Source organism: Asparagus officinalis, chromosome 7 (genome assembly GCF_001876935.1).
Source record: "Asparagus officinalis chromosome 7, Aspof.V1, whole genome shotgun sequence".
Taxonomy (NCBI): Eukaryota; Viridiplantae; Streptophyta; class Magnoliopsida; order Asparagales; family Asparagaceae; genus Asparagus; species Asparagus officinalis.
The window spans coordinates 41,639,718-41,651,759 of NC_033800.1; the positions used below are offsets into that span (position 1 = coordinate 41,639,718).

The 12,042-nt window shown below is 35.5% G+C and overlaps 1 protein-coding gene across 1 annotated transcript in view; it reads right to left on the bottom strand.

The window, feature by feature from the left end:
* The window catches only part of LOC109847033 (calmodulin-binding transcription activator 6-like), a 59,903-nt gene that overhangs the window by 37,785 nt on the left and 10,076 nt on the right, over window positions 1–12,042 (bottom strand). The window contains exon 4 of the mRNA XM_020416277.1: window positions 11,356–11,444. Coding sequence (XP_020271866.1) covers window positions 11,356–11,444 — 89 coding nt within the window. The remainder of the gene's footprint in view (window positions 1–11,355; window positions 11,445–12,042) is intronic.

Here is a 12,042-nt window from a genome sequence, read left to right on the forward strand (position 1 = left end):
CCCCCCCCAAAAAAAAAAAAAAAAAAGTTAAGTTTATTTCTGGACCACCTACCCCGCCCAGAAGTAAACTGATTTTAAGACCAAAATTTGAACTAAAAAATATTGGTCGATTCTAGCCTAGTTTTTGCTAAACAAAATTTTAGCGAGTTAGTTCTAAAAACCTGGTTAGTGGAAGACTTATCAAACAGGTCCATAAATGAGTTTGTTCCAATATATTGTTTTCATGATATATGCCCCCATACCTCAATCAAAAGATAGGTCAGAGCTTCTGGCTGCCAAGAAATCAAGTTCACTAAATTTATTTAAGTAAATTAGGATTCATCATTGACAGTATTCACATCCTATAAACTCCCAAAAAAAAAGCTCATATGTGAAAAGCTGGGAGTGTTAAAGATATATCATCTTCCTACAAATAACAAAAACATATGCATGATAATGGGCTTACCCAAATCACAAAAAAGACTATAAGACATAAGAAAAAGCAAATATGTCATAGTAAACTGAAAACTGCACTGTGGATTCCTTGCAAGAACCAACCAGAAGTAAATATTCATACAATGCAGTGATATGGAATGGTCAATACTTCGAACTTCAATTAGAGCTTGTTTTTTCCACTTTATTATGCAAAAGACATCTTGGAATCTTCTCCCATTAGGGATGTACATTCAGCAAAGTGAAAATTAAAAAAAGCTGCCTAGTGCACGAAGCTCCTGATATATGCAGGGTCCAAGAAGGGGCCAGACCAATTTGGGTCTATTGTATGCACCCTTGCCTAACGATTTTCTACAAGTTGTTTCCACGACTTGATATAGTTCTAACTTCATCCATTGCATTGAAATTGTTAATTAATTTTAGAAGTGTTTTTATACTCATCCATTGAATAAAGTGTTAATTTATTTTGTAACACCAATAATTTTGTTCTTAGAATTTAAAATCCTTATGAATTAGATAATTATTTAATATAATCTTAGGATGCATATTTGTAAATGTCAGGAAATATTATATGATGTTGCAACAAAAAGTTAAATGTATGCAAAAATGGAAATTTGCAAGGGGTTTTTATGTATAACTAATGGACAATTGGACATGGGTCCAAAAGATATTTATTTGTTGAGGTGGCAATTGGGGAGAAAGTAGGACATGTGTCCCATAATAGAGCAGGAGGTGGGTATTGGGGTGCACTCAATCTGGATACGGCTCGGATATGATACTTATCATATCCATATTTGCTTAGCCATCTCGGATACAAATATGGATATACCTCGGTAAGGAAAATTCATATCCATATCTGCTAAAATCGAATACGGTTACAAATAGACATGTGGATACAAAACAGATATGAGAAAACTAGATAGTATTTAAAAAAATATAGTTCATGTGATACAAAAGAGTTCATTAATATGCTCATTATATCTGAAAAATAAGATTAAACATCTTGATGACCAAAATTAACCTCAAATCTATAATCTACTGATTACAATTGTCGTAATAGTATGACTAATATGTTTGTGGATATTTCGGATACAGATACAGATATTTCACTACAAAACATATTCGTAACCATATTCTATCGGTTATAGATTTGAATAACCATACCCGTACCCTAACGGATACTGTTACAGATATTTCCTCGGATACTGATACGGTTTAGCACCCCTATGTGGGTAGCAATATTTAATTCCCTTCTCCATCCCTATCCCTTCACTTGACCAACAAAAAGGAAAAAAAAAAACTCAAAAGAGAAACTGATGCAGTAACAACGAGCAGAGCAAGAAAAGAAAAGAAAGAAGAGAAAGGAAAGAACTAGTGTTAATAAGGCAATTGCATAAGATATGCATAAACATATGTATTATGTTGAAATTGATATTTATGTATGTGTTTGCACTAGGAAAGTCTAGTGAGAGTTAGAAGTACTTCTTGAGGGATCACACAAGGAACTTGGAGTTTTACAAAATATTGGTAAGTTGGTTGCATATTCTTTAATTTATAATTTTCTCATTATTTGTTTACAAATGTTTACATTTTGATGTGCAAAGGACCTTCACTAAGCAGAGGGATCTTGTTGATGGGTAGACCCCATACAAAACTACTCATTAACAAAAGAGATGACTGATCCATGTTAAAAGTATGTTTTAAGATAATCAACAACAGATATCAACACACACACTCACACACAGTGCACCACACACACAACACACACACATATATATATTAATATATATATATATATATTTAGAAAAATTGGTATGCTGGTACCAAAGCACAAAAAATCATGCTTGTAGTGAGGTGACATTATCCCACTCCACTCATTCAAATGGTTGGGCATATCCTGCATGTACTTCTCAACCCAATGTGAATTGTGGTCCCCCGCATTTGAATGAATGGAAGGGGATTGTGTCACCGTCACTATCAAACCAAAATTTGTGCTTGGTACCAAGCATACCATACCATTTCTATATATATATAATATATATATTATAATAGTATAATATATATATATATATATATATATATATATACATATATATATATATATAATATAATATATATATATATACTACATATATATATATATACATATATATATAGTGAGAGAGAGAAATGGGGTATGCTTGGTACGAAGCATTAAAAAGTTATGCTTGTAGTGGAGGTGGCATAATCCCCCCGCTCCACTGCATTCAAGATGGTTACATATCGCCAAATGCACTCTCAACGCATGTGAAGTGTGGTGCTCTCATTTGAATGTAGTGTAGGGGATTATGCCAGCCTCAACTACCAGCACAACATTATATGCATAAATGTAGAGTGTATATATATATGTAGATGTGTATTACATGTGTGTATACATAAATGTAGATGTAAACGTGTAGATGTATATATAAATGTAGATGTATATATATATATATATTATATATTATATATATATATTATATATATATGTATATATATATATATATATATATATATACATGTATATACATATGTATACATATGTGCGTGTGTGTGTATATATATATACATGTGTGTGTGTATATAGATTTCTTCGGATGCGAAAAGTTTTCGCACAGCAACAGTGCGAAAATGAAATTTGGCCGTTGGATTTTCGTGAACAAATATGGTCGTTGGATCTTCTCGTGACCCCTATTCCCAAGTGAGATATCAACTCCCCATACCCTCACCCTTTCTCTCCCCAGACCCTCCCCATACACATAGACATATACATATATATACACACACACATATATATATATATATAGCCATACACACACACATATACATGTGTGTGTGTGTACATGTATACATATACACACATATACATGTGTGTGTACATATATACATATACACACATATGTGTGTGTGGGGGGGGGGGGGAGATATGATTCTAAGGAGCAACCTTAGATTGAATCTAAGGATGGACCTCTCAATACATGGATTGAGCTATTTCAATGGACGATCCGCTCCATTTATCATGATCTAAATGTCTTAAAACATCAATAAAATAAAAATCATTATGTTCCAATACTTCTAACACATATTTTTCATTGTCATTTTAGTTGTATTGTCGTAAAACCGTTAATTTTACAATCACTTGACGCATGAGCAACTACAATCTAATATACCTAATTTTTTATTTATACAGCATCCAAAACATATAGATCAAATTGAACGGAGTGGATCAAGTAAATTGATTGCATATAATGTAATTTTGAAGGTGCATCCTTAGATTCAATCTAAGGTGACTCCTTAGAATCATATTTCCCAATATATACACACACACGCACACGGAAGCTTGAGTTATAGTTTGTTGAATTTATCATGTATAAATATTTAAATTTAATAACGTAGGCTATACATTACAAGTTGGTTTTATCAAAGATATTTAAATCATATCGGATCTTATTTTGCATTATGTTTTGATTAATGGTGCACACCAAGAAATTAAGTCATGGGACTATCAAAAGAGTATGGTATTATAACTACAGAGCAATGCAGGCAGTCCAGGCATCAATATCATCGCGGTAGGCAGTCCAATTGAACGGTAGGCAATCTTTCTAGGCAAATCGTCGTTGTAGACATTATTGTTGTCAAGATAGGGTGTGACGTTGCTTAATTTCTATGCATAAAACCGATTTCTAAATTTTTTATTTACTATAAACTATTCATTTAGACAGGTGCATGTTCAGTTACGTAAATTATTGAATATGTATGCCACTTACTGAGCATGTGATAAGCTCACCCCAAATATAAATAATATTTTTCAAATAAGTATGGATAGGGCTAAGGGAATGAACCGAATCATCAACTGCAAATATCTGATGATATGGCAAGGAACTACTTGGAGTTTGACATATAATATAAGTTTGGATTAGGAATATAAAGTCTTTCTTCATGGATCATATATATGGAAATATATATCTGTTGGAATTATAAAGTTAGGCTTCGCAGGTCCTCTTGATAAGAGGACTTTTGGCCAACAATCATGTGCCTTGATTTTATTATTTTTTATTATTTTGGAAAGTGATGTGTTATTGAAAGAAGTGATTGCTATTGATTCTCAATATTTTAATCAATCCTCAAAAACTCCACCATATAATGATGTGATTGAGTGTTATATGGTATTGAGTGCAACAAGTAAAGTGTCCTTTTGGCATAAGTGACAATTAGACAACTTATGACAAGGTTAGGTGCACTCCAATAATTCATCTTCACGCATCGTCTATTTATTTCTTTACATTTCTATTTCTAATGGATAACACCACCTGCCCTCATTAAACCCAACTTCTTCTCTTATAAACATATCCTTGCCTTTTTGCAATACTAATTATTTCTTTATACTGCTGCCTTCTACTGTATAAAATGATGAGATAACATGTCCTCATTAACGCCCAACACCTTCTCCTATAAAAGAACTCATTCATCTTCCAAGAAAAAGCAAGTTGGTTCTCTTTTTGGTTCTCTTTTTCAGTTTGAGTCATGAGGTGCTTTTATTACTTTGTTCTTTTTTCGAAGACAATCAATTCTTCATATTAAAACAACCATATATTAGACAATTTTTTCTCGGTTTTTTTAGTCTAAAATGGGAGTTTATCTCCCGCATGCTTCTAAAGCTAAGATGTGAAGAGCATTACTAAACCTCTCACTCCTTAGCCAACCTCTGGTGAAATAACACTGAGAAGAAAGAAATATTGTCAAGCAACAAAACTCGACAGTCACTGGCAAGGAAATTTAGGTTCCGAGGAACTAGAGGAATTCGGGTGAAATGATGGAGTAATTATGAGATTGATCCTTTCACTCTTTTAATTTGAGTTATGAGGTGCTTTTCTTGTTTTGTTCTTATTTTTCTAAGGCAATCAATTCTGCATATCAATACAAGCATATGCTAGCTATTTTTCTTGGTTTTTCTTTTCTATGTCTAAAATAAGAGTTAATTTCCCTCACGCTTCTGAGGCTAAGACGTTGAAGATCATCACTAAACCTCTCACCCTTTAGCCGACATCTAGTGAACTGACATCGAGAAGAATAAGAGGCTGTCGAGCTGCCAAAGTTGGGAGTCACTAGTAAATATTTTTTTTTCGTTTTGAGAATCCATAAATTAGGGATGATATGAGGGAGAGGGGATATAGTTGTAATTTTTTTAAAACCTTCATGTCATAACTTTTGGTTTCAGATTATTGGGTTCAAAAATCTCTCAATTTTTAGGTAAATGGATATGTAATGGGACCCATCCATGGCCGTCACGTTTTGGGTATAGGTACTCGTCACGTTTCGAGTGCATACCCCTACCCAAAACGTGTCGGACAGGGATAGAGGAGCTTAATCCACGTACCCGGATAGCCTAATGTGTAAGTGTTTATCAAGAGCCTTTGTTTCAAGTGATTTTAAATAATTGAGAAGTGATAATTTTTTTATCCATGCATGAGCTTTTGTATTGGATTTATATATATATGTGTTCAAGTGATTTATGACTAAGTACTAATTTTTAAATTATTTTCCTAGCATATACAACAAGTGTTTTTATCCATTAGTACATAATTTAGAAAATTTAAGTGAAACTTTGATAAGTACTAACATTGTAAAGATTGACATGGTTATTCTGTAAAGCTATTTTAACCTATTAGTGTAGAATAATGTACTAAGCTTTAGCTTACCTTGTGGTTTTCAACCATTTTCATATTCTTCATAGTTATGGTATAAACTCGATTTCCATGGTCAAGTATATTGCTAGAAGATATCATATCCTGAAGCCACCATATTGCTACTTTGGATAGCTGACTAAGATGTAGTGGTCATGTATAAGATTAGTATCCTTTAAGGATGTGTTTGGGACTAGTTAGGCCTATCCAAAAAGTCCACAGCCTGAGCCCAACCCGATTGTCCACGTACGAACTCGACCCGGGCCTGGTAGGTTTCCACACCCAGTTTCAGGCAGCTTTGCTGATGCCTGGCCAGGTCCGGACTAGGTCTGGAACCACACTTAGAACCCTGGACCGCATCCAGAAAGCCCGGACCCAGATCAAAGCCCGGGCTACCCGGTCCGAACCAGGCCCAGGACCGCTCAACGGCTAGAAATCTAAGCCGTTGGGCTCTGGTCCTGCTCAAAACTAGGGCCGCCTACAAGCTAGTTATTTGGTGGACCGGGCCACTCGGCCCGACCCGGCCCGACCCGGCCCGACCCGGGCCGCACCCGAGCGGGCGGGGGGGGGGGGGGGGGGGGGGGGGGGGGGGGGGCGGGGGGGGGGGGGGGGGGGCGGGGGGGGGGGGGGGGGGGGGGGGGGGGGAGGGGCGGGGCCGGGGGGCGGGAGGGGGGGGGGGGGGGGGGCCCGATACCGGCCCCAGTTCAGACTAATTAGGGGTTGTTTTTTGGTTTTTTTGATGAAAATACCTTCAAAACGGTCAAAAAAGTTAAATTTTGAGGGTATTTGGTCATTTATCTATGGGGTTGCCTTTATAAATAGAGGGGTATTTTGATTCATTTTCTCATCCCAAAATCACTTCTCTTTTCTCTTAATACTCTCTAGTAATCTCTAATACTCTCCAATATTCTTAAATACTCCCTAGTCTCTACTAATCCTTTCTGAATCTCTCAATTCCAAATCTCCAATAGCTTCCTTATTCGATTATTTATGCTTTGATGATGAGCATGCAACTTTGACTCCCGATATGAGTCCTAATATCAAAACCGATAATTCACCCTCGAAAACTAAACTCGAAGATCCAACACCAATATCTAAAAGGCCAAGATCGGGTGTGGGATTTTTTCAAGAAGATTGAAGTAAAAAATAGTAATTGTCGTATTCTCGACCAAAATCTAAAATGTGCTCTTTACATGAGACTAACCACCTCAAACGACATTTAGCGAGCCACAATAGAAGGAAAGGATCCACTCAACCCGATATCCGCCAAACACTTCTCCCTCACTCATCTCCCTCCGAAGCAATCAGTTCATGTACCTACGACATAATTTGATCACAGAAATCGTCATCTGGTTTATTGTTCTTAAAAATATTCCTTTTAAAATGGTAAAAGATGATAATTTTGAAGTTATGATGAAAGAGGGTCATTAACATGCTTTTCAAAAAAAAATTCATCAAACTTGCCAACGTGATATTTTAAAACATTATCAAACTAAAAAAAATTAATTGCTTATTTTGAAAGTTTAAATTATAAACTTTCTCCAACTTCTGATATCTAGACATCTAAAACACAAACTGATTATTTATGTATAATAACACACTGGATTGATAATAATTGGCAAATGATTAAAAGAGTTGTTTCTCTTATTTCATTTGAAGAATCACACAATGATATAAATATTGCAAATTTAATAATAGAAAAACTAACAAAATTAGAAATGTCTAAAAGAATTTTCACTCTCACTGAATAATGCAAGCAATAATAATGTAGTAATAAATCATATCAAATCATCTTTTGCTATTACCCTGTGATGTTGATTCTTTTCATATTAGATGCATATGTCATATTTTAATTTAATTGTGTAAAATGCATTTAATGAATTAGATCAGTGATAGATTGAATTAGGAACATTACTTATTTTCTAAATGCTTTTGAAAAAAGACTTAAAAATGAAAATAACTTTGTAGAAGAAAATATATGAGTGCTAAAAAAATTCCATAAGACGTTGGTGATAGGTGGATTTTCACCTATTTAATGTTAAATGTAGTGATAGAGTATACAAAATTACAAATGATTTTGTGAATTTTTATATTTCTAGTTCTAGTTCTGCTTCTAGTTCTTCCTCTTACAGAATAACTGAAGAAGAATGGAACGATATAACTTGTGTAAAGAATATGCTACAAGTTTTTTATGAAGCTATTCTCCTTTTATATAGTTGTTATTACCCAACTATAAATCAAGGCGCTTTACAAGTTTTTAAAATCCAAAATTTATTTAATATTTAACGCAATCATATTTTTCAAACATGGTTACACAAATCGAAGCAAAATTTAATAAGTATTTTAGACTAATTCCTATTATTTTTTATTTGGGCGTTCTTATTGATCCATGCTTGAAGGATGTTGGGCTCCAAAATTTATTGAACTCTTTATATGGCAATGCGAAAATAGGTCACATTGAGGTGGGTGAGCACCGTGAATCTATTACTACTCTTAGACATCATAACACAATCAAATTTTATTTCAAAAAATTATATGAAGAATATGTAGTTAGACATAGTGGAAATTCTCAAGCTACGACTCCTAATATGGTGTCAAGCTCTTTCCCAAGTTTCATCGTATTCTTATAAAATTGATAGGTAGATGCTAATCAACCAGCTAACTGGTTGTACTGGTAAGTGGTGGTACTGATGGCGCACAGGAAGCATCTGAAATTGAACAATATTTTTCTGCACGTTTACTTAAGGGTCAAAATGGATAGGTATGCGATATTTTGCATGGTGGAGAGTATATTGAACGACTTAATATCATGTACTTTCCATCATGGCTCGTGATTTACTAACAATGCACATCTACTGTAGCTTCGGAATGAGCCTTCAGCGCATTAGGATAGTTGACTGATGACCACAAGACATCATTAGATCCGGCTACCATACAGGCAGTAATATGCTTACAAGACTGGCGAACATTTGAAAAGAAACGTCAAAACTCGACCATATTGCATATATCCAAGATAAGATTCAAGATTTGACAATAGCAGATGCTGCAGTAAAACAAGAATAGAAGGTGCCAAGCTAGTCTAGTTATGATGTACTTATATGTGATAAATTATTTTGGAAAGAATCGCAAATGATATTCACATAGATGGTAGATGCCAACCTAGTTGAACTTAGTTGGGACGTACTCAGCTATCATGATGCGACAATTTCTAAAAAAACAACTTTACAATTGTTAGAGATTATGAGATTATTAATAAAATAGAACTTCTTTGCAAGTTGTTATTTGTAAATACTTCTAAGTTGTAAAATTCCATTTTTTTTTTTGCAAAAAATCTAATTTATTTGATTTTTTGTTAAAAACAAAATATTTAAGTAAAAAAATGTTGAAAATTCGATCGGCCCGGATCTTGGCTCTAATCTGGATCAGACCCGGGCCCAAACAGGGCTTGTAACTCGGCCCGGACCGGAATTTTCGGACCAAGCCGGGCCGGTCTAGCCCTCTTGGACAGACCTAGGACCGGTGTTATGTGTTTTTTTGCTCCAAACCGCCATCATTGGCAAGTATTAGTTCGAGAAATGCTATATGACTTATGTGTCCATGCTTGACATATGTGTAACTTGCTTCACACACAGGCCGCCGCTATCACATAGCCCAATATTATTCTTCCACTCTTATTTCAATCGTGACACTTTCAGAACCTAATATTTAGGAAAGTTTTTATTTTATCATAATTAAAATTATTTTAAATTAACGATTAGTTTCTCGTGATCACATTTTGTGAGATATCAATCATTTTAAACACAAGATCGAGGAAAATAATTGATATCAAAATAACTTCTACATCGTAGAAATATGAGATCTGATTTTAACGCCAAATGTTATGACAATAGAAGATCATGGTGGATGAAAATTGATATGCCCCTAATAGCATAATTATAAGCATATATGAGTTATGGAAATTGTTCAACTTTACGATCAGAGATAATGTGCTTCCCTCACGAAAAGTGATACTCTTGAGTAAGCACTCAAGGAACAATATGTGTCACGCTCATGGCCTGTGAGTCCGTTGGCACAATGTAAGTCGTAAGACCCACTGAATGTAACACGTTGTTTGGTTCAAACCGCTACCAAAATCATCTGAACCTTTGGCTTCACTATATAAACCACTCAATTGTTTAGTCGCCAACGGATGTGGAACTAAAGTTTTTGGGGGCATCGCAATCAAGCTACCTTACATATGCAATGTCATCATCGCAACATGACAATCGGCACATCCCAGTATCACTGTCAGGTGACGTGAACTCTAAAGGTGGTTCTTATAGGCTTTAGAGGTGGCTCCCACCACGCTCACATAGTGTAGCACTTAAGCCGGCATAACACTTAGCTCCACACTTCCGGCTGGCAAACCGTTGTGATACCATTTGTCATGCCCCCAACCCGCGAGCCCATTGGCGCAATGTAAGCTGTGAGACCCTGCTTAAACCACTGTCAAAATCAACCAGCCAATGCTATACTTAACCGTTTGGCTTCACTATATAAACCACTCAATTATTTAGTCACCCACCGATGTGGGACTAAACTTTTTGGGGGCATCACAATATACAACCCACAGTATCCTGTACATGTGAGAATTTATTTCATAAACAAACTGAACTGCTGATAAAAAGTCATGATGATTTCATCCACTAACCAAAGTTACAGTACAGTTAAGAATTCAAAAGCATTGCTTTTTGCTGGAAAAATAAACTGATCAAGCACAGTTCTAAGTGAACCTAGCAATAGCATTTGATTGAAGTCAAAACGGAGACTTTGTGGCCTAAAGCAACCATACAAAGATAGCAAGAGTGAAGAGGCTAAGCACAAGTCCCAAACCAAAGATTATGAATCCAAGAGGTGTGACATGTTAGAGCCAAAACCATGAGGAATATATCATAACATAAGAATTGCACAAAGATATTCAGGTGACAGATGGTTCCTACTTTCTCCTACATAGATCAGGAGCAAGACCCAGGGGGCAAGGGGAAAATGGTTTCAATAGTGCATCTCGAGTAAGGGGACACACTGAAAGACAAGAGTAAATATTTCATTGTAACAGCATGCTCTCAAACTTAGACGCTAACCATGATTATGAACCAAGAATGCACCTATCAGAAAAATATAACAAACAACAGTTTATAAGTTATAAAAGTAATAGTAAATAAAAGCACGTTAAGGAGCATACTTATCGAGAAGCCAAAAACTTCTGCGGTAAAAGCTAGGGTCGTCATCACTCCTTGCATAGTAAACATGGACTCTTTCTTCGTTACCAATCTGGAAAAAGAAAAGAAGGATTTTTTTTAAATAGCTGTTTTATCGAGGAAGGCCATAATGATGTGAAATTTTGAGCAAGCAGGAGTAAGAACAAGAAGCTATAGTCAGATATACTGCATATGCAAGGCAAGAAAAATTAAAGTAAGCACTGGAATTCTACAGATGAAGCTATAGTCAGATATACTGCTTATGCAGGGTAACAAAAGTTGACGTAAGCACCGAACTTCCAGCACTTTCCAGTATGTCGTCTTACAGGTAAAGTGGCAAACTGAACCAATGAGCCAATGACTCCAAGTTCATTTAAGGTTTGTCTGCTTCCTACAAGTAAGGCCGACAGAAATTTAAGTTTGTGCAGGTTTTATCTTCTGTGTTGATGCACGATTCTAGTTAGGACTATGACCATCAAGTTATAAGATGTATGTCCATAACATAAAACGGCTGCAGGTCATCTAGAAGAAGCTCAATCAACAAATAAACACCTTACAAGTTGCCAACAACGTTGTAGATCAACCTGTTGCACACCATCTTGAGGAAACTCATCCTCCAAGAGGAGCTGATACTCTGTGGCAGAAAAGCTTTAATTTTCTTCAGATCCAAC